Source organism: Mustela lutreola, chromosome 1 (genome assembly GCF_030435805.1).
Source record: "Mustela lutreola isolate mMusLut2 chromosome 1, mMusLut2.pri, whole genome shotgun sequence".
Lineage (NCBI taxonomy): Eukaryota > Metazoa > Chordata > Mammalia > Carnivora > Mustelidae > Mustela > Mustela lutreola.
Genome location: NC_081290.1, coordinates 105493164 through 105517560, shown reverse-complemented (window position 1 = coordinate 105517560; position 24397 = coordinate 105493164). Strand labels below are relative to the sequence as shown.

General features: G+C 37.4%; 1 protein-coding gene across 3 annotated transcripts in view; it reads right to left on the bottom strand.

The window, feature by feature from the left end:
- The window catches only part of CENPE (centromere protein E), a 77126-nt gene extending 59278 nt beyond the window's left edge, over positions 1-17848 (bottom strand). For all 3 annotated transcript variants that reach the window (XM_059171807.1, XM_059171789.1, XM_059171799.1), the window contains exons 1-13: positions 17705-17848; positions 16121-16212; positions 13756-13845; positions 13524-13642; positions 12504-12623; positions 12010-12091; positions 11785-11852; positions 11647-11712; positions 7764-7815; positions 5672-5759; positions 5207-5336; positions 4032-4151; positions 2882-3040 (exon numbers count right to left, since the gene is read on the bottom strand). In XM_059171807.1, the coding sequence (XP_059027790.1) occupies positions 2882-3040; positions 4032-4151; positions 5207-5336; positions 5672-5759; positions 7764-7815; positions 11647-11712; positions 11785-11852; positions 12010-12091; positions 12504-12623; positions 13524-13642; positions 13756-13845; positions 16121-16212; positions 17705-17760 (1242 nt within the window). In that variant the 5' untranslated portion in view covers positions 17761-17848. The remainder of the gene's footprint in view (positions 1-2881; positions 3041-4031; positions 4152-5206; positions 5337-5671; positions 5760-7763; positions 7816-11646; positions 11713-11784; positions 11853-12009; positions 12092-12503; positions 12624-13523; positions 13643-13755; positions 13846-16120; positions 16213-17704) is intronic.
- Between the last annotated feature and the right edge of the window lie 6549 nt (positions 17849-24397).

Here is a 24397-nt window from a genome sequence, read left to right as displayed (position 1 = left end):
TTTTCTGGGATTTAATGGAAAGGAACAGGTTTACAACTTTCCAAATAATCCAGTGTTCTCTAGCAGGGAAGCTGCTGCCACCATACCACAGCTACCAAAAGTACTTTGGGGTGGCCAGCTCTAACTGGAAAGGGACAGACGGTCTACTGGAACTTCCTTCAGTGAGTCAATCTCCACACAGCCTTCACAATGCCAGTTCTCTTCCAATTCCAAGGTAAAACTAATACCTCCTTCAGTGCTCCTAACCTCATTGTTGCTTTCTCCCTGGGGACCTTGCTCCCTGGGTTATCTATTCGTCTGTTATCTTCGCCAACTCCCTCATAACAGCCTGATGAATGAATGCTCTAGTTGGTTTGCTTTTGTGGTCGTCGTTGTTGTTTTTTAAAGATTTTATTTATTTGATAGAGAGAGAGAGATCACAAGTAGGCAGAGAAGCAGGCAGAGAAAGAGGGGGAAGCAGACTCCCTGCTGAGCAGAGAGCCTGATAATCCATCCCAGGACCCTGAGATCATGACCCGAGCCGAAGGTAGAGACTTAATCCACTGAGCCACCCAGGCGCCCCTGCTTTTGGTTTTTAAAAAACAAACCCTTCACTCCTTACTTCTCTCTGGCTACAAGTTTCTTTTTGATTCTCTTTTGTGCTCTTTCTTCATCATTTGTCTACTCCTTCCGCATCCTTTCAGGAACACCTGTCTCCTGTTGCTAATCCCACCCAGCTAGCTGTCCTCACCACTCATTTGGCTTTGCTGGTTTCTCCTCCTCTGCTTGTGTTTTTCCATATTGCACAGCTACCATTCTTCTCCTGAGCCTCTGTGAGATATAAGTACTATCTCCTCTTACTTGATCCTTCTAACTATCCTATTACTACATCTTTTTTATAGGTGAGCTGATCTACAAATGATTCTTTTTTTCTGAGATCAATCCCCTCTACTATGTTCATGATCTCATCCCTTGGGGTCATCTCAACCCTCTGTAAGGTGGGTTTCCCTCCTAGTTCGTAACTCAAATTGCTTTGTAAATGAGTTTTTGTTTCCAAATCCCAAAAGTTTTTGTCTATATTTATCTTAATTAACTTCTTAGCAAAATGGGACACCGCTGACCACTACCTCTCTGAAATATTCTCTTCCCTAAGTGACCACAATTCACCCGGCTTCCTTCTTAACTCTAGAGCGAATCCTGGCTCCTTTTGGGATTCTTCTACCTTTATCTAAAAGTTGTTCTGGGGTATGGTCTTCTTTTCATTCCTAACATGCTCTCAGAACAAGCCCATTCATTCCCATGACTTGACTTAGATCTGCAGTAGCTAATGTCCAAATTGATAACTCTACCTCACATCTTTCATTGTCTGAAACCTTAAACTGGAGATGTCCCAAATAAAACCCCGAGAGATGCACTGCTCTTCATTCGGTGTTCCTTAACAATGACTACTGCTACCAGCTACCCAGCAATATTTGCAAATCATTCTGGATACCGTTCTCTCTCTCTCTGCCCCGTACATGTAAATAATCACGAAGTCCTGTTGAGTCTATCTCCCACATAGGTCTACAATTTACCCATTTTTTTCCATCTCCAGAGTTACAGTCCTTGTAGAGCCCCAACCAATCTGATGCACATAAGCTGCCATACCTTTCTGAAATACAACTGTTATCCTGTTACCTACCAGACGTTTCCTTGCCCTTAGCATAATGCAATGTTCAAATCCTCAAATTCTAGGATTTAAAATGCTCCTGCCACCAAAACATTTTAAGTCTAAGGGATACATTATGTTGTTTTTATGACTCCAAGCTTTTTTACATGTGGATCTCTTCCTGAAATGTTCTTCCCTGAAAGTTCCACTGGGCTGCTTCTTATTCAACACTCAGTCAACAAATAGCTCTTGGAATGTCTTTTATATACCTAGTATGGTGACTTGAATATAATGTTTATTCATACTATTAATAATTATCTTTAGACCATTCATTTATTGAGGATTTGGAAAATGTAGTGTTGAGCACATTCTATGTATTATTTCACCTAATTATCGTAACAATCCTAGGAGTTGGGAATCAAGCTATCTCATAGATAAAGAAACTGTAGCAAAGTGGATTTAAGAAATTGCCTAAGGTAAAGAATTAGGAATCGACAGCACCAGGATTCAAATCCAGGCAGACAAGCTCCAGAGGCCATCCTTTTTTTTTTTTTTTTTTTTTTTTTAAAGATTTTATTTATTTATTTGACAGAGATCACAAGTAGGCGGAGAGGCAGGCAGAGAGAGAGAGGGGAGAAAGCAGGCCCCCTGCCGAGCAGAGAGCCCGATGTGGGACTCGATCCCAGGACCCTGGGACCATAACCTGAGCCGAAGGCAGAGGCTTTAACCTACTGAGCCACCCAGGTGCCCCCAGAGGCCATCCTTTTAATCATGATACCATCAGTCAAAAAGTGCCTACTGGACTGAAAATACCCCCAGCTCTAGTAAAAACAAAAACTACATATACTAGAAGTCAGAACTGTGATCACTATGTTGATCTATATTCTAGATCAATTTTCTTGAGATTAATATTTCTGTATCTTTAAATAGAAAATATTATCATTCAACCTAGATAGGGATGGTTCTTAATCACCTGATCAACTTCATTAGAATTTCTTAAGAAGCATATTTATATAGATTCCTTGTATTTCAGACTTCTTGAATTAGGATCTCTAGATCCTAAGGGATTAGAGATCAGTATATTTAATGAACTCTTAGGTTTTGCTGATGAATAGACTAACACACAAAATGTTCTGGGTTTTCTGAATATACTATATTAAAGGATAAGAAATGTGTAACTATGTAATAAACATACAGGAATACCAATCCTAGTCTTTGTATAACAAGTCTGAGCTGTCATGTTTTAAGTTTTACCTTTAACTCCTGTTGTGATGTGAGGGAAGAAGAGGTTACCAGCATCCGTGTTAAGTTCTGAATTTTCTCAATCTGTACTTTTTGAAGCAAATCTTTTTCTTCTAGAAGTTGGGCCAACTGGTCTTTTTCCATGGCCTGGGCCCGAGTCTCTAAAGAAACCTATAGAATGTAATATTAAGTTATGTTAATAATAAATGTAGTAGATTTAAAAATCTTGAAAGTAACTTAAAAGAATAGAATATTAAATTTGTATGTAGGAGCTCTTGGGTTGCTCAGTCAGTTAAGTGTCTGACTCTTAATTTGAGTTAAGGTCATGATCTCAGTGTTGTAAGATCGAACCCTGCATTGGACTTTATTGAAATGAAATAGACCCTACCTACAAAATACTACTACTATGGCAGTTACTATAATCAGTAATTTCTCAAACCTAAAATAAAATAAAATACACATTTCTTCCTGTGTATTCTAGATACTATATATAAGATTATAGCAAGGCTGTTAAAGCCATTCTATTAACTGCCTATAAATATATAAATAATAGGCAGAAAAGTCATAAAAGCAGAGACTTAAATACCTATGGTAAAAGAACAGATGTTTTCATAAGACTTCCATTGGATATTTTAGCTCATTCTATTTTACTTTTTTAAAATTTTAACTTATTTTAAAAAAGATAACTAAAATACAAGGTTTTTACAAAATATAAAACCACAATGGTTAACACAAACAAATTACAATGACAACTGATTATGCTACTTTATTAGACTTTACCTTCAGGTAAGAATTCAAGATACTGTGAAAATACAAAAAATAAGGTTTTAAGTAACTATACATGGGCTTTCTTTTTAACCTAATTCCCTATGTATTTGTGACATTTTAGAAAGAATGTTTCTACTTGGCTCATTTGAAAATCTCAAATTTTGCCCTTTGGAAATGAAAAACAAAATCTAAAATAATTTCAAGAAACCTAAGATTTTAGTTTATAGTAAATTAAACCAAAATTTTTATGAGTTGATTTCTCTGTCCTTGAAGGATGTTTTAAATTAGGTTACAGACCTTGGATACTGATGAATTAAGAATCTCTGGGCATGTGGGCAGATCTTAGTTCTCAATCTGTCCCTGATCTTTACTGAAATACATGGTTCATACATACCTCCTCTAACTGTTTCTTAAGATCCATTATTTCTTTTCTATATCTTTTCAGGAGAGCTTCATCACTTGATACCTCATTAACATAAGGAGTATTCTTCATATATTTGGCAGTGCTGGCAAACTGGGGAAAGATATGAGTGCTAAGTGTTCAATATAAAAAATTAACATAATTAATAATATTTAGGTTTTTTATAATTAAGTTTTATAAAGAAAGATCAATACTCTTCCTTGGTGGCTTAATACTTTTGAACATGGTAGATTAGTCCATGTTCTTGTAGCTTACCTTGGCTGCTAGTCCTCAGAAGAGTGAAGGAAATATCTTGAAGATGGATGGATGCTAACAGAGAGCCTACAAACACTGGCTTACTGGAATCCCAGCCACCCCTCAAGTCCAGCACAACTGCCCCCTCTATCCTGAAGCTTTGCTTCCACTTGAACTTATCTCTCCTTCCTCTGAACTCTAGTCTACTTATTAATAGTTAATTAATCCAAGGCAATCACATTGGAAGACAGGTCTCATCTTCCTCTAAGGCTCTAAATTTTGATGCTATAAATTGTGAAGTCAGGGACTATACTTTCTTTGTTTCTCTGACGCAGTGCTCGATAACTATTTAGAATAATATTTCTTAGCGTGTGAACAGCAGAAGTAACTGTAAGTGGGTCCATGAAGGTGACCACTAAATAACACTGAATCCTTGATTGAGACAGCTGTTCACTGACACTTCTCATCCCCCCCACTTTTTTTTAACAGAAAATGTAAGCCATAGGCTCAGAGCAAAGATAAGCAACAACCAGCTAGCAGTTCAAGAATTACTTTGTTATAAATACACACAGACACACAGACACACACACACACACACACACGTGTTTTTTGTTTCACCTATTTGTTGAAAGTGATACTACTTTTTCATTCATTGGACTGACACAGTTTCCTTCTGTAATAAATAGAAAAAGTGAGTTTTTTTTATAAAGAAGTGTTGGATGTGGCAAAAATTATGGAGCTGGGATATGAATGATTGAAATTTGGGAAAATAAAGGAATAGTATTTAGTAGGCAATATGTCAGTTTTATTGCAAAAGGTATGTTATGTAATTTTAAAAAAATGTCTAATTTCAGTGTGTAATTTTTCTGCTTAAACATGATTTTCCCCCATATTGAAATAAAAATCAAACTCACCTGTAGAGTAGAAAGGGTTTCATCAAAAGACACTGGAGTAATTGTGCAGATAATACGTGTCTTTGCATTTCCTCCCAAGGAATTCTGGAGAATTCGTGTTAATTTACTATCTCGATAATTTATGAAACCGCTTAGTGAGAAAGGGGTTTGGGAAAAAAAAATAGTAGAATTTTTATACAACAAATGTGATTGGTTTTAATGCAGAACCTTAAATTAGGTATAGTTTAAAAATTAATTCTTTATAGGTTACACGAGGCATATCAAAACTACTAACTAAATTATATTTAAGATAAAAAAGTAAATTTAGTAGGTTACAGTCATATGTCTAAGAAGCTAGCCATGCTCACAGAATCACAAAAGGTTTTTAATACAGGGAAGATATCAGTACATTATTTGAGTGTTACTAAAGTACTATAATTTTCAACCTTAAGTACAATAGGTAAATGTACAATGGAATAAACTTACCCAACTTGTCCATCACTAAGTTTCTTGATCACTTGTCCCAAAATAAATAAACTTCTATTTATATTACAGCCTTCCTTGAGTCGCACACCTGCATTTATTAGGCAAATATGAAATCTAAAGTTAACCTCTGTATTAGATGATGAACTTATTTATCAGTAAGTCATAAAAGAAATTAGAAATTAAAGGGTCAGATTGTAGTCTCTACTTTGGATTAGATCTGAGCCCACTTTTCTTTTCTTTTAAAGATTTTACTTACTTATTTGACAGAGAGAGATCACAAGTAGGCAGAGAGGCAGGCAGAGAGAGAGAGAGGGAGAAAGCAGGCTCCCCGCCAAGCAGAGAGCCCCATGCAGGACTCGATCCCAGGACCCTGAGATCATGATCTGAGCCGAAGGCAGAGGCTTAACCCACTAAGCCACCCAGGCGCCCTGAGCCCACTTTTAATACCTCTAGTAAAAGGAGCTCTCTCCCTATTCCTCCAGCCTATTAAGTAAACTAAAAATGTTATCACCTGAGAGAAAGAGCAAAAAGAAACAGATGGCTAAGAAAAAAAAGAATTAGAGGGAAGAAAAGTTCATTTCCTAAGAGAGCCTAACTCCTCAGTTCAAATCTGTTTTTTTTTCCAAACCTCCAAATATAGGCAACTATAGACTAATCAAATTAATTCCTATCAGCTCACCACCAACAATATTCTAATTTTTAAATTAATGCTCACATGGCTCATATGTCCAAAAAATCCAAAAGAACACTGAAAAAGCTCTCTCCTACTCCTGTGCTACATCCAAACAGATCTATCCTCCTACCAGGAAACCACTTTTATTATTCTACTCTTGTAGAGATTTTTACAAATACAAGTTCACATACATTTATTTCTTCCTTTTCCTTTTTATACTAATAGTAGCACATTATATAGGCTAATTTGTATTTTTTTTTTTTAAGCTTGGCAATATAGCCTATCAGTAAACATTGGTGTTTTTCATTCTTTTTTATAGCATAAAATTCCACTGAATGGATGTATCAGAATTTATTCGCTCAGCACCCTATTGAGGGACATGCAAGATTTCAATCTACCACATATGCAGAAAGTATTACAACAAATATTTTGGACACCTGCTATTTCACCGGAGCATGATTCAGCTACTGCTATTACACTGCTGTAACATGCCAGCTTAAAACACGAGCATGTATTTCTTGTTCACAGAGGGCCATTAGATTAGTTTGGCCAATTAGTTGCAGGATCCACTGGTTTGGTGGATGTAGGCCATGCTCAGATGAGCAGTCTCTGTGTCAGGCTATAGGAAATTGACATAGAAAGGTTTGACATCTTCATGATTATGAAACTTCCCATCTAAGCATGCTTTTCCATTTGTTTAAGTATTAGATTATGTCCTTTAGGTCTGTTTTAAAGTGTTCTTTATTTTGGCCTTGGGTACTTTTTGTTGAGTTTCTACTTAGGTATTAGATCTCTTAAGTCATTATTAAGACTGTAAATGGATGGAGTCTTTTTGTACACTAAATGTTCCAACTTGTTGTTTGTATTATGAGTTATTAATGTCTGTATATTAACTTTGTACTCCACCACCCTTCTGAATTTCCTTACTAATTATGAAAATCTAGATGGTTTTCATGGCACTCTCACAAGCTTTGCAGCTATGCAATCCTATCAACTGCATGGTTTTAGTTTTTTAACTGATGCTATAGAAGCCCAAAATAGATAATTTGCCAGATATAGAAGCTGCTTTTAAATGGACTTAAAAAAAATTTTTTTTTTTGAAATTTTTGAGAAAGAGAGAGAATATGAGAGGGGTAAGGGGAGGGAGAGAGAAAATCTCAAGCAGGTTCCATGCCCAGTGGGAGCCTAATACAGTGCTTGATGTCACAACCATTAGATCATGACCTAAACTGAAATCTGAAGCTGGACACCCAACTGATTGGGCCACATAGGCGCCCCCAGAAGCTGCTTTTTATATTAAAGACTTTCATCACAAAATTACTAAATTTATTAGTTTCTAAAGTGTAAGTAGCATTTTTTTTTAATTCTGTAAAAGAACAAGATGACATTGAGAACAACACGTTTATAAGTTTCCATTACCTTCAGCGCCTGTTTGAGCAGCTCTTTCACTGCCTGCAAGGTCAACCAAATTCTGTAAGATAGATGAAAGGTAGATAATTTGAACTAAGTCTAACTTGAACTAAAAAAACCCAACTACTGAAAGAACAAATTTTAATACACAGCTTATTTGCATACCCCATCTAGATGCTTGTCTTTCATTGCGCTAATTAGGCTTTCCCCTTTCTGAGTCAAATTCATCTGTATACCTTGTTCCTTCTTTATGATATATCCCCTATAATGCTCTCAGAATAGGTTCTCCATTTCACACACAAATTTCAAAACCTTACCAGTGAATATGATTCTTCACAATCTGGGACTTGTGTTGCTCCAGCCTTAAATCTACCCATTAGTCAGAATTCTAGCTGACCTACTCGCTATGCCTTAAATGCCTCATGTATTTCTATACTTCCAAGAGCTACCTTTCACCATTCCCTTGTTTATTCAGTTCTAATGTTCTATTCTGTCCCTACTCTTTATTCAGGACCAAAGTTGATTTTTACCTCCTTAGTAAAACTTTGCCACCTTTATCCTTCCTCTCTCACACCTTGAATGAGCTGTTCTTTCAACAGCGTACCCAGTGGTCTTTAAAGATACGCTTAATCCTTAGTACTTCCTGTGCCGAGCTAGTCATTTATGTCTATGACTACACTGCAGCATCTTTAAAAGCATGGGTCTCTTCTTCATTTCACAAATATTATTATTATTATTATTTTTTTTTTTTTAAAGATTTTTATTTATTTATTTTACAGAGAGAAATCACAAGTAGATGGAGAGGCAGGCAGAGAGAGAGAGAGAGGGAAGCAGGCTCCCTGCTGAGCAGAGAGCCCGATGCGGGGCTCGATCCCAGGACCCTGAGATCAGACCTGAGCCGAAGGCAGCGGCTTAACCCACTGAGCCACCCAGGCGTCCCATCACAAATATTATTGACAAAAAAGTGACTGCTTGTCATGTGTTAGGTGCAAGGGATATGGTAATGAACCAGACAAATAAGTTCTCTGTTCTCACAGAACTTTTATTCCACATGAGGCAGGATGGGGAGAGGAGGACGTTCATGAGAAATGAGAAAAAGACAGATAAACACATCATGGTAAATGTAATAGAGATAATTTAAAAAGAGTGCTGGAAGAGGGAAGAGGAAAGTACAGAGCAAGTTTTTGGGACCAGGCGTTAGGGAAGGCCTTGCATTAAGCTAGGATCTGGAATGACAGAGAAGAGAGGGCCAGCCAAGCAAAGACCAAGGGAATCATACTCTATATAGAATGAATAGCTAGTACACTCAGTCATAAAGCAGTAATGAGCTGGGTGTATTCAAAAAATACAAGAGCAGCATGGTGAAGGAGAGATAGGACAATATAAGGTAAGAGAAATAGGTAGGGGTCAGACTGTGGAGGGTAGTGTAAGGAAGAGTATGAACTCTGGATTTTCTAAATATGACAGGAAAGGCTTTAGTACGAGAGTGACAGACATCTCCTCATTTAACTTTCTGAAGGATTGCCTGTTGTCCCTGGGTGGAGGACTGGAGAGGGGCAAGAGTGGAAGGAGGGAGTCCAATGAGGAGGGTCCTGCAGGAATCTCAGTGAGAGGCCTGGGCTAAGGAGGTAGTCATGGAGACATAAGTGGTAGAGGGATATCTTCTTTATTCTTTGAATCTTGGAGTTGTACTATGTACAGAACATGATGAAGTTTCGGCAAATATTCTTAATGCATTAAAACAAGGTCAGATATTTAAATTCTCTCTCTCTGTGGACACTTTCAGGGATGGACAGTAATTATGTACTCCTGCTTTAATTATGTCCTATCTAGACACCACTTTCTCCAAAATGCTCAAAGTGTAATCTTTCTTGTATGGTATCTATATTACAGAAGACCTAGAACCATAATAAAGGGGCAAAATGGTGAGAAAGGCAGCATAAATTAAGGAATAAAGATGGGAACCAGTATCACTGTTCAAAGACACCAGGAGGCCCAATGTGTCCATAAGAGAGGAGCTCACAAGGAGTAGAAGGAAGTGAAAGTATGTTAGTTAAGAGTGGCGAAACAACATGGGCAGTACATAGTAATATTAGAAAAATTAAAAATCTGCAAACAGATTGCAGAAAGGAAAACTAGAGTCTTGAGGCCAGGTCTAGGAGAATGATATAGTAATTCAAGGGATGAGAGCCTAAATGAGTGTGACACCCATTGGAATAATGAATAAGAAACGTCAATACCTGGACAAAAGGGGAAGGCAGAAAAAGATGAGTCAGAATTGACTTGGGTCTGACCTAGGTGACCAGGGTAACACTGGTACTACTAGAAAACAGGAATACTCATTACTATAGGAAGAAATTAATTTTGTTTTAGACACACTGAAGTTTGAAATAACAGTGGGACACACAATTATAATCATCTTTACAGTCATGAATTAGAACTCAGAAACTCTAGATAAAATAAATATTTGACTATCATCAACATAGCAATGATGTCTGAGGGCAAACAGAAGTAAGAAGGCCACAGCACAATACTCCTATGCTTTTGATAGGAGGGTAGGAAAAAGAAACCACAAAGGGAGTAAAGAAGGAATGGAGCTGAAAGAAGCTGGGTATTAAGAACCGAAAGAGCAAAAGACACTAAAATAAATAAGTAAGTAAGTAAGTAAATAAATGCATGCATGCCACCTCCAAAGAGCCTGAAAATGACTTTTTTGGGGAAGATTTCTTCTGAAGATGCTTAGAGTAAGTGAGAAGGTGAAGCATTGGACCAGAAGGTATCTATAGTACCATTTGATATAGCATCAAAGAATATGGAAAAAGTTACCAAATGTCAAGAGTATGTCAAGAGTATTAAAAACATTTATTAAGAGAAATGTTAAAATTGTAGTGAAGTATCACAGATTAGGTTTAGAAGACAAAACAGAAGTTAGGTTTTGTGTTATTGTTGCTAAATCAAAGCAAGGCCATTAACTAAAATTTTATGCTGTAAAGTAAATAACTGAGGTGAACTAGAATTAGATATTTAATCAAGACTGATTTTTCAAATCTGAAAATGAAAAAACATATTATAGATGTTTTTTTCCTGAAATTTTCAAATAGTATAGAATAATCCTACATCATTTCCCACATGCTAAAAAATTTAGACCTTGAAAACAGAGAATATTGGCAAGGAACGGAAGGAAGCACAGAAAAAGAGAGAGAAATAATATATTGCAGTAAGAAGGAAATGGAAGGTTTACTTGGTCCAAAAAAAGAATGTTTCCATAATGTATATATTCACTATTCAACAAACAGGTATTGAATATAAACTATGTATAATGTGTTGAGGCTATAAAGATGACTAAGATATCACTCTTTCCTTCAAGGAATTAATAGTCTAAAACACTATGTTTATAACATAAAACATTTTCTTATTATATTTAAGAATATACTTAAATGATGTGATTTACTGTTTAACAGTCCCAGCTAGGTTTTTGTTGATCTCATGAGTCTCAATTCTATTGGCTGAGACAAAACAACAACAACAACAACAAAACAGAACGGTTTCCACTCTTGTCCCAAGAAACCTCTTCCCACACTGTTCCAAGAACACTCTTAACTCTTAAATGAATATCAAAAATCTCCCTCCAACAACTCTGGTTAGGAAAAGTCCTTCCATCTAAATTTAGGAAAGGCAGCCATAACATAACAGGAAGAAAGACCCTCTGAATTCTTCCTATGTTTTAGCTAGTAATCCCATGTTTACTAATGAGACTAGTTAAACTACTAATTTATGCATGTTTTTGCCTGTTTGATTCAGTTAACAGTCCTTATGAAACCAAACATTCAGCAGCCAAATTAAATTACGCTTTGGCCCATACAGTACAGTACTGTGGTCCATCAATACTTACCAAATGGGACACTTTGACAGATCCATCACAATTGGAAGGTTCCCCTTTCTCTCTACTTTCCAAAATCTAGAGAGAAAAGAAAGCTTGTAAAAAATTAGTGTACTTTTAATTGGAAAGGCCAAACAGAGAGTTACTTACCATCCTAAAAATGGTATGGGAGCGACTGCTTCTTTGATTCATTTTTGTAATTCCATAATGTCTGTTCTCTGTAAAAAGTAAGTCATATTTCAGCTGTGTACATTAAAATCCAAAGAAAAACATTAACTTCTATTTTTAAGAGTGAAAAGTGTGGCTTGAAGCCTAAATACGTTTAACTGAATACTTTTTATAAGTGTTTTGGGGAAATACACTATAAAGTCTTACTTTCTCCTTTTGTGATCCACTTCAAAGCCATTTCTGATGTGTAAACAACTTCTTCTGTGAGATCAGCCACATACACATTCCTCTGAAACAAGTTTAATTATGAAAAGAGTAGAGGAGAAGTCACTAAAAAGTGTACATCTCAAAAAGAAGTTGTCAACTATAATAGAATTCATTTGTGGAAGTTACTGGTGGAAAATGTATGAAAATAACAAGTAAACTAATGATATGTACAATTTATTTCCTATACCAAAGCACAGCAAATTCTAACCTGATACTTCCATTTTGTTCTTTTTTAAGGTACGTACACCAAAATATTACAGTTGCCAATGTTTAAAATTATACATATTGTTCAAATGTTATCTTTATAAACACGAAAGAAAAAATAAAACAAAACAGGAGATAGTTTAAAAAATATAGTAATTAAAGGTAAATGTTCAAGAACAATAATCCCAATAAGCAACTATTTTTAGAGCTATTTCAACTCTGTAACTCACATTGAAGTCTTCCCGAATTATTAAAGGCTTCATTTTCTGAGTGTCACAGAGTAAGTCTGTAATGGTTTCGTTGTATATCTCCATGTAAGATACACGTAAGAGAAACTCCCTGTCAGGAAACTAGAGGGAAAAATAAATGTATAAAAACATCAGAGATCATCCATTTATAAAAACCTAATATTGAATACTTATGTGCTAGCATTAGATATTAAAATATTCTCAGAAATTATCTTTGTGAAGCAAACAAGAAATGAAACCTCATATGGTTTAATATTGATGATAAACACAAAAATATAAAAATATGTTTCAGAAATAATGAAAAGTATAGTATCAAATAATTAGGGGAATGCCCAGTCCAACTCTCTAAACTCAAAATAAAACCCCACCAGGGCGCCTGGGTGGCTCAGTGGGTTAAGCCACTGCCTTTGGCTCAGGTCATGATCTCAGGGTCCTGGGATCGAGTCCCGCATCGGGCTCTCTGCTCAGCAGGGAGCCTGCTTCCCTCTATCTCTCTCTCTGCCAGCCTCTCCATCTACTTGTGATCTCTCTGTCAAATAAATAAATAAAATCTATAATAAATAAACAAATAAATAAATAAATAAAACCCCACCAACAGATACTCAAATAAGGACATTAAAACAGTAACGAAAAAATAAACCTAAAACAAACTTTTAGTTAGGTTGCGTATTCTGGCCTTTTTTACCTCTACTTTCTCTACTCCTTAATAATCACTGGTAGGTAAACAAACAAGTAAGGAGGAGCTAACCATTCTGGTAAGATTTTCTTGTTCCTCAACAACCACTTTTTGGTGTGATTGGCATTGTTTCAGGATTTAAGTGAATGACTGAAAGGCCTTTAGTCTCTACAAAGTAAGTTTGTGGGGAAAAAAGTGAATCTATGTTATGCCTTCTTTACCCATGGCTAATGAAGAGACAACTATAAATCTACTTCCTTTCGTCATTACAAGAGACTATTAATACTTTTACCTATATGTAACAGAAATTTAGCTAAGGTATTTACCTTTTTAATTTTTTGGAAAATGTCATGAATTGCTCTGGGTATTACTCCCAAATAATCTTCTGAACCCATCATGGTATATGTTTTTCCTGAAGCAGTCTGACCATAGGCAAATATGGTACCTGTAAAAACAAAACACATACACGCAAAGATTAAAAATGAATCTATGGGGTGTAAAACGATTAATACTTGAATAGAGAACTCATACTAAGATATTTCTACAGTGAATACAAACCATTGTAGCCTTGTATGGCAGAATCTATGATTGGTACTGCTATTTCTTCATACACATTTTTAGTAGTTTCATTACTGTGAAAGACACGATCTAAAAAAAAAAAATACACATATACACTGTGGTTAAATCAAACAAATCAACTTTGTTTTCCTAGTGGTTGTCCAAAGAAATAAGATTATCAGGCTATGGTAAGATAAAATATTTAGGACACAATATTCTCTTCATCTTACGGTCCTTTGAAAATATACTTCTCTATAATGTAAGATGTGTTGGTCCTCACAAAGAAAAAATACACATCAGACTTCTCAGCTATCCTATGCATTTTCAAGAGACAGTAGGACATAGTGGCTGAATTCAGAAGTATAGAATCAGACTTTTTGCAAATCTGGTTCTACCACTTATAAGCTGTGTGACTTTGGGCAAGGTGCTTGACGTCTCTGTGCCTCACTTACCTAATCTGCAAAATGGATATGTGTTCTCTTCCTCATAGAATTATTATGAATATATGGTTAATACTTATGAAATGTGAACTATTACTATGCTTTGATAAATTTTAAAGTTTATAACATATTTGACAAGAAGGTCTACCTCAAACTAAACTGAGAAATGCACACATATGGAGGAGACCTGAGAAAAGCTGAAAGGTTACAGGGAATGACTAGTTGGCTGGCTGCTAAAGGAGGCTGGGTTTACAGTGTATTCATGCTGATGAGTTCACTAGTTTAGGATGTGGTTCTCTGGTTTTGTTAGCATAATCAGCACATTAAAAATGGCCTACTCTTTCAATGCTGGTCTCATATTAAAAATCTCACAAGAAATGGATTTGTAAATCAGGAAGGAAATGTATCCATCTCTAACAAGAAAGTCAATGGTCAGACTGATTACATTCTGACTACACATCTGCCATTTTGGCAGAACAAAATGGAAGACCAAAGTGCCATCTGAAGGCAGCTTAGGGGTTATGATTTCAGAGCAAGGAGAATGGTAGGATGATTCAAATCTTAATGCCATTTGCTTTAGATGGGTGGATAACTCTAAATCCTCTATGGACATACACAGCTACTGGGAATCTATAGTACATGTGTCTGAATGCTTGTGTATCCCTCACTCTTGGTTTTTTAATCTCTGGGATATATTGTTTTACCTTTTTAAAAATTATATTAATGCTCTAAAATAGTCCTTTAACCAGAAATTATTTTCTCTTCCATAGATCTTTGCTCCAAAACTTTAAAAAAAAAAAAATTATTTATTTATTTATTTAACAGACAGACATCACAAGTAGGCGGAGAGGCAGGCAGAGAGAGAGAGGGGGAAGCAGGCTCCCTGCTCAGCAGAGAGCCCGATGAGGGGCTCAATCCCAGGACCCCGGGACCACGACCCAAGCCGAAGGCAGAGGCTCAACTCACTGAGCCACCCAGGCGCCCCGCTCCAAAACCTTTTATGATGGCTTTCTAGTTTAATGTTAGTTCAACAACCTAACCATTCTTACAAGTTGTTGAGAAGACCTCAATGCTGTTCTAAGGTGTCTAAGCGGCGCATGTTAGTGTGGCTGGATTTAGAGGCTGACTCTTCCATTTGCTTGCTGTGTGACTCCAGGCCTATCTCAGTTCCTTACTGAAACAGAAAGGTACCTACAATATAAACTTGTTAGGAGGATTGAGTTAATCTGTATGACACGCTTAGAACTGTGTCTGACACGCTGTCACCAATGCATCTATATTAAATCAATACACAAATCAGCCTTGTCAACCTTCGGAATCTCCACGTCCCTCTGCCTTTGCTAGGTCTCACTTATCCTGCAGGTCCCAGTATCAGTGGTACCCTTTTAAACATCCTTTTAGACTAGTTAGGCCTGCTGTAAACTCTCCCAAAGCTTATGTCAACACATGTATAATTACTCGTTTAAAGTCTTTCTCACCATATGATAAGTTCCACAAAGGCCAGGGTAGGTCTCTGCTGTATTCCAACAGAAAATGAAGGACTATCTTTACTATTTATTCTTTAAAGAATTTTCTCAAAAATAACTGTGGGAAATATATACTAAATTGAAAGATCATAAACATGAATTGACATTAAGCAACATACTTTAGGGTTTATGGGGTTTTAGTCCACAAAAAAACTAGTGAAGAAAGGAAAGAATGTTAGTTTCAACCATAAGGCACTATGACTATAACTTCATTTTAAATATCAGTTTATTATCTTACTTATCATACATGATGGATGAACAATTTTTTAGTTTCTACTGAAGCAGTTTATATAAGGCTTAGTCTGATCTTTAATGACAAATCCACTATCACTGATAAGCCTTTTAACTCCTAATAGGAAAAGGATAACAGATTAACTTTTGATGCTATGATAAGCCTACCAAAATTGAAGGATTTACTGCCATCAACTTGATAAATAGCATTATTGTCAGTTTTCCAGTAAACTTGGGTATCTCCTCCAAGAGCTTCTTCTCTGAAACAATAAAAACACTGCATTTTAGTATAACTGATCATAGAAGTCATGTTATATGACAGATAAAAAAGATTCCATCTTCTGAAGAATACTTTAAAAGACAGTATTGACTTATACTATATATGAGAAATATGGAAAATCCACCTTTGGGGAGTCTACACTTTTAAGTGGGGGCCAGTGACCTCCTGCCTTCTCATAGATTTCCTTGTCAAGTTCTTCATTTCCACCCTCCTACCCGGTACTGATTGGTAAAAAGATACACTGAAAGTGCAACTCTGATTATGTCCCTCTTGCTCAAAACTTCAAAAAGACCATCTAAAATTTTTAATATGGCACACTAGACTTGGATCATGTTTCTTTCTCTCTTTAATGTTATCTTGCTCTAAATTCTGATATATACCTAACTCCATACAGCTACCTGAAGGTCCCCATTGAAATAAGAAATGCAGCCCTTCTGTGTCTGGAATACCCTGACTAACCTTTCCATTAAGTTATTTAACTCTTCTTTAATTCATGAAGTGTCGGGATTTTCCTGACACCCCCTGTCACTAGTGTCATCTCAGAGGGATTAATGACTCCTCTAGCAAACACTCTCCACCTATCATAACACTTGTTTACCATGTATTGTAATGGTTTCTTTATGTAACTGTCTCCTAATGCATTAGATAAGAAGCCCTTTAAAAAGAGGAAATTCCTCGTTTTGATATTGTCATTTATTAAACGTCTTGTGATATTTAACACATATTTTTCAAACACAAAGTATGTTAGTATTCTGGGGTAAGAGCCAGAGACTAGAGAAGCAAAGACTTCATTTCTTCCCCTTTCTGCTTTTTCTCTATAACATTTATTACTCCCGTAACATGAATGTCAACTTAACATTCTCTATTTTTTACTTCATTTCCTGTCTGCCCTCCTAGAATGTGGATCCCCAGGGGCAATGATGGTAGTGTCTGTTTAATAGTGCACACTGAACTAAAAAAAAAAAAAAAAAAAAAAAAAAAGATTGATAAATTTCAGCCATTCAACGTTCCGGACGTTGAATTCAGTCATTGACTGAATGAAGTCTTGAGTGCCTAGGAATACAGTGCAATAAGACAGACTAGTCTTTGCTCTCAAGGCGTACACAGCAAAGAGGGAGAGAGTTAGGTGCAAAATGACCAACTGTGATGAGTGCCAGTAAGAATTACCCGATAAGACATCCTTTAAGGAATGGGGTGGGGTGTGGTAAGGAGGCTCAGATGGAGAAAGTGCGGTGCCAGCGGCGAGGTCTTTCACGTTGGCCAGCCCGAGTAACACGTTTAAGAGACTCCTACAGATGGAAAGTGCCTTCCAGATCCTCCGATCCTTCTCCTTCACTTACAGAGGGGGACACAAAGTCGGTAAGGGGCCGAGATCCCAAGCCGCGGAACCGGGAAGGAGCAGCGAGAACTCTCCGGCTCAGGCCCACACCCGAGGCCCCAGAGGGATCCCGGTCTGGGTCTGGCCTACGTACCTGTTGTTGAGCGGCCGGACCCGCACGCAGACCGCCACAGCCCCTTCCTCCGCCATCCTGCTCGGTTAGACCCCCGAGAACTGGCCCAGACGCTCTACCTTCTGGGTTTCCGAGAGCACGGGTCGCCCCGCCTTTAAGTTTAAAATTTCCCAAACGCTGCGTCTGATTGAGCCGCGGCCTCATGACGTCACGGATTGTTCCACAGCGCCCAGCGCGGGGGGACGCGAGGCCGGCGGCGCGTCCACGGATAAAGGGTGGTGGTGGGGGGTTAAAGGATGTGGAGGAGACAGGCTAGGAAGTCGCAGAGCCCGGCTGAGGGGAGCAGGAGGTGAGCGGCTCTTCTGGCTAAAGCTCGGACAGTTATTATCCGCTAAAAGCGCCTGAAGTGCAGGCAGCCGTTTACAAACCCCGTCCTCCACCTCACCCGAAGAGTTTGCAATCTGTAGGGCAAATAAGGCAGAGAAAAAATTTTTTCGTCGGCGAGAGTTAAAGATCTTTAAAAGAATCCACTCACAGTTTTTGTTTTTCTAATTAAAAACGTCTCTAACGACAAGAATTCAAAGTCACTGCACTGCACTGCCCAGAAACGTAAGAATCTTGTCGTGCTCCTTAGAAACCGAGTTTAATGTTTTCCTTTTTCTTTCAGCTCCTGTTTCCATTGGCTGTGAGTTCCTAAGAGGTTTAGAAAAAGTTATTATTCTTTTTAAAGATTTTATTTATTTGACAGAGAGAGACAAAGAGAGGGAACACAAACAGGGAGTGGGAGAGGGAGGAGCAGGCTTCCCTCAAGCAGGGAGCCCCATGCCTGGCTGGATCTCAGGACCCTGGGATCATGACCTCAGCTGAAGGCAAACCCTTACCGACTGAGCCACCCAGGCTGCCCAGAAAAAGAATTATTGAGGGCTAAAAAAAACAGAAATGAGGTGAACTTTTATTAGCAAAGGTGGGAAAATAATTCTTTCCCAGAAATAGTGCTCCTTTCTTTTTAAAAAACACGTAACATGGTAAAGTATTAATATTTTCTTGAAGAGTGATTTCATTCGCTTTCTTAGTAGATTTAAGGAGCTTCAGGAATTATTCCCTTTCCCTCACCAAAAATATGACCTGCGGTTACTAATAATTTTTATTATTTAGAAGACTAGAAAATTCTAGTGATTTAATAAAACTATTTGGAAGACATTTGGGCAATATCAATAAAAAACTGAAGGCACGGGGCGCCTGGGTGGCTCAGTGGGTTAAAGCCTCTGCCTTCGGCTCAGGTCATGATCCCAGGGTCCTGGGATAGAGCCCCACATCAGGCTCTCTGCTCAGCAGGGAGCCTGCTTCTCCGTCTCTTTCTGCCTGCCTCTCTCCCTACTTGTGATCTCTCTCTGTCAAATAAATAAATAACATTAAAAACAAAACAAAACAAAACTGAAGGCACATGTGCCTTTTATGAAGGCAATTCTGCTTTTAAGAATTTATTTATACATGTATTTAAAGGACTTTGCAAGGATATATATATATATGGGTTACAGCATTGTTTACAATAGGAAATGGCTGAAAACACGTTAAATGCCAATAAATAATGCATGTGAAGCTAGTTAAATAGATGGCATTTTATCAATACAATGAAATGCTATGTAGCCAGTAAAAGAATGATACAGCTCTTAATGTGAACTTTGGAAAGCCATTCAAGGTGTTTCATAACCTGAAAGAAACCCAAAGTGTTTAATTGTGTTCACAATATGATCCTATTTGGTATGTCAAAGGATATTTTTATGTCTGGATATGCATACACAATTTCTGGAAAGATCCACCTGATTTCCTTGGAGAGGGAGGACAGAGATAATATATCTACCTTATGTTGTGTAATATTTTATAATTATTAATATTTTAACCATGCAAATATTAAGTAGTTTTGTTCAACTTGAAGAAACTAGCTAATAGAAAAAAAAAGTAAATAAAATGAATGATCATTCAAGATTTGTTTGTTTAACCAACTGTAAGCTAGTATATCCTTTTTTTTTTTTGTAGCTGCCCTGTGAAGATACTCAGCTATACTTAGTAAGACAGAGTTAAGAAAAATATATTTTAACTGATTTAAAAAAAAAATACTGGTGAAATATTGCACATTTTAGCTGAAGGGAAGGAGTCTGTAAAGAGGAAAGAGGGACATGCAACTAGTGAGAAAAAGTCTCTGACAGCACGAAGGGGATTGGTTCAAGAGCACAGAGGATTTGCCTTTCATAGTTGTGCTTGTGATTGTTGCCATGGTAGTCTTTGTTATCATCGTAGCAGCTAATATTTATTGAAATTTACTATGTGCCAGGTGCTCTGTTGTGTGCTCTACATGCATTTTTTCATTTAATTTCCCAAATATGTTGATCTGGAAATACTCATTGAGTATCTACTGTGTGCTGGATGTAGCTATTATTCTCTTAGGGGAGATGGATATGCCCTATATATACAGTGGTAATGAGTATTGAGAAGAGTTAACAGCAGATCAGGGGAGAGAGAATGAGAAGGTGGAGGCGAGTTAGGGGTGATGGTTTCTCATGAAACATTCGTGGGAAGAAGCAGACAATAACACATAAGTAAAATAACTTTTGATAAAAGGAGGTGCTACTTTAGATGGGATGCTCAAGAAAGGCCTGGGGAAGGGACTTCTGAGGTGGGATCTATATGATAAGAATTAGTCATACTTGAGAAGATAGGGTACCTCTTTTACTTGTCCCAGACAGAGGGTCCCAGTCAGAGAACCCAAGGCTTGTATGAGTTTGTCTTATACATGTCTGAGGCATGGAAATAAAGGCCCATGTGGCTGAAACATTTTGGGTAATGGAGAGATAGGTGAGGGGTAGGCCCTGTGGGGTCTTGTGGGCTGTGTTAAATGTTCGGCTGTTATTCCAATGGTGAGAGAAAGTCAATGGGAGGTTTTAAGCAAGGGGATAGAAAGATTTTCGTTAATTTATTGAAACAAGATTTTCTTTTCTATTTCATTATGAAAATAGAAGTAAATAGCAGAAACTTACACTGATTCCTGCCAACCTGGTTACCCACCTACTTGTCTGTGCCCATTTACCTCATCTTCTAGATTGTAACTAGATGAACAACTATCTATCCTTCACTCTGAAAAATTTTCCATGTTTGTATTAGACCCTGCCCCCTCCTGCTTAATTTCTCTCTGTCTGATGTTATTATTTCCCCTTCTCTAATAGACTGGTCTTTAGCAAACATATGCTTTAATTTCTTCCATCTTGGATATCTAATAGATACTGCAAACTTAAAATACCAAATTTGTGATCTTCCCCTCAAAATCTAGAGGATCTGCAATTTTCAACATCTCAGTTGTGGCAAGTCCACCCTTCCAGTTTCCCAAACCACAGCTACTTCCCTTCTCCCAAAGTCTACATTTGGCATGCCTGAAAATTCTGTTGGGGCTACCTTGAGAAAATTCTAGAATATGACCATCTATCACAACTTCTGCTACCTGTTGGTCCAAAATACCCTTATCTCTCACTGAACTCATCTCCATGTTTTTATCTTTGCCCACCTTCCACTACCAGTCAGTCACAACACAGTGATTTGAGTGATCCTTAAAAAATATGTTAGGGCATGTTAATTTTCTCTTAAGACCCCCAGTACCACCCTAAACTTGATTTTTCTCAGAATAAGATCCATAGTCTCAGCTGTCTCCCTGACATGGTATTGTCCCTTGTTATCCCTCTGGCTTTACCCTCTACCATTCTTTTTGCTCTCTCCACTACAGCTACAATGGTCTTTTGACAGTTTCTTAGATACTGGACAGGTACTCTCTGAAGGCCTTTGCATTGGCTGTTCTCTGCCTCGTATGCTCTTACCCTAGATATCCATGTTTTCCTTCTTCCATTTAAATTTGGTATCTGCGGGCGCCTGGGCGGCTCAGTGGGTTAAGCTGCTGCTCTTGGCTCGGGTCATGATTTCAGGGTCCTGGGATCGAGTCCCGCATCGGGCTCTCTGCTCAGCAGGGGTCCTGCTTCTCTTCCTCTCTCTCTGCCTGCCTCTCTGCCTACTTGTGATCTCTCTCTGTCAAATAAATAAATAAAATCTTAAAAAAAAAAAAATCTGGTATCTGCTCAGATGTCACCATCTCAGAACTCTCTCTATAAAATAACAACACTCTTGTCTGTGACTTTGCGTTCTTTACTTTTCTTTTAAAAGATGACTTATAACTTTCAGAAATAATATGTATGTATCAATTTATGTAAAAATTATTTGTCTCCTCCCACTAAACTGTCAGCTCTATGAGGTTAGCAACTTGGTTTTTATCCTTTACCACCTACACCTAGAAAGAGATTTGGAGTCTAGGAAACATTCAATTATAAAAGTGCTTATTCAGTCACTTTTTAAGTACTTATTTAACATAATTTCTGGAAAGCTACACAGAGGACAACTAATCTTTGGAGGGGAGGAGTGTGTTAGAAAATAGACCTACCTTTCATTGGATGCTATTTAATTATCATGAATATCTTAATTAATGAATATTAATTATTTCCCTCAACTTTAAGAAATTAGTTAATAGATTAAAAACTGTGTGTAAAATATCTACTCATCCAGGATTGGTTTTGGTTAACTAGTATAGACTACTTTAAATTGTGAACATGCTGGGCTGTATCTAATAAGATAAAACAAAGTGAAGGAAGCTATGTTTTAATTTGTCATGGAGGGCAGAGAGATTTGTTAGAAGATAAACTGGCATATTAAAAATTTTAAGTTAATTTGAACAAAAAGTGATTCGAATTGAGCAGCATCCAATCTAACAGAAAGGAGCCCTGAGGAGCTGTACAAAATGAGTCTTCTATAGGCAGAAGGGAAAGGGAATAAGGAAGTCATACTAAACCAAAAAAAGGAGGTCAGTTATTGAAAAGTTACTTTCCTTTAGGGGATAGTAGGGGCTTATTAGGCGTATTACCTATTTAGTGCAGATTAGGTGATTCCTGATTGATTGATTTGAAGATTCCATTTCTGGGAGAGCTGAAACCTTAATTAAGTCTCAGTTTGGTGATGCGAGTATTGGCATAAATGACTTTATTTGGGGCCCGTTTTTTTTTTGTTTTGTTTTGTTTTTAACTGATTGAACAACTTGTCTGAAGTTATGGAACTTCTAGAGAGCGTAGCTTAAGATTTGGATAAATATCCTTTCTCTAAAAGGTACTTAAAACATTTATTGATTAATTTTTTTCTTACCTGGAAGATTAATACATGCATGTGATGAAAACATTTAAGTAGTACATGAAGAATCACAGTAAAAAATAAAAATTCTTGTCACATCTGACCCCCAGGGTGCTGTCGTCTTCCCAAAGGCAATTTTGCCATTTCCTAGAGTGTTATCCTCAAATTAATCTGTAGATGTGCACATGTATTTCTTTTCCCATATTGCGTATCTTTTTACAAAAATACCTGCTGTACATGCTTTGGTGCACTTTGCTAAAAATGTGATCTTTACATAAATATTTTCATTCAGTTTTGGAAGGTAAAGTAAATTTTTGAGGCATGTTAATTGCACACACTTCCATGTTGATGTTTAAATTACTGTTTTTCCCTTCAAACAGTGTTTATTTCTGCTGAAGCTGCAGAGGGCACTGTACTCCTTCCAAAAGCATGGCATAGCCTTGATTGTTTTGCAGTTCTTGATTGTTTTGCAGCAAATTTTATGATTCAGGGAAGCTCCTGATATTAGAAATAAGCATCAATTCAAATTATCCTCTTGTCCTCACTTGCTTTATGGATTTCATATAAAATAAATTACAATATGTATTTATATCATATATTACCTTCACCAAGAATGCTTTTTTCTTTAATAGATACGATGTTTAATTTCCAAAGCACAAGTCTTATCTTTACTTTTGCTATAACTATTTGTAATGATCACAAACCTAGTATCCTTTTCCTTTTAATCATAGTTACATGGGATTTGAATGGCGTCATGGAAGTAGCACTGACCTCGGTCAGCCCAACTCCACTGTTTCCAAGCTATGCCACAATACCAGAAAATCATTTATTTATGTGATTTCTTCATCCACAAAATGAGGAGATTGGCTCAGAGAATATCGAGGATTCCTGCCAGCTTCAGTAAGTCTATGACTTCTTCATGAAAAGAGGAACTTGTTAAAACTGAGTTTGGATGCGTGTCAACTAGAATAGGAGTGAGTGAGGGGGTAGGCAAAGCCATGCAGCATGCTGAGGGTAGCTCAGGTAGTCACAGTGCTGCAGACCAGATGTGGGAGTCCACCAAAATCCATTCTTTTCTTTCTGGCCAGAAAGCAGGCCTTGCACTTAAAGCTGCTACTTCTAGGCCTAGATAATAAAAACTTCATGGGCTCACATTTCTTCCCTTATCCTTGGTAAACATTCCTCCTCTTTTCCTCAGAGACGGTTCCAAACCTCCCTCACTCTCCTCATGCCTTCATCCCATATTCATCCTTACCGAGAAACCAGGCAAGATATCTCAATTCCCAGCTCTCCTACCCTCTGTCTCCCATGGTCTCCCAACTGACCCATATCCCTCCAATTCTATTTTCACACACTTCTGGAGAATGAGCCATTTTTCACCTCTGAGAGACTGAGGCGGATTCTTCTGTTTACACGCTGATTCTGTCCTCTTCAGGCTTCTCCAGGATCTTGCTTCAGGAATTATTCTCTATTTCAGAAAAAAGGCTATAAAATAATAAA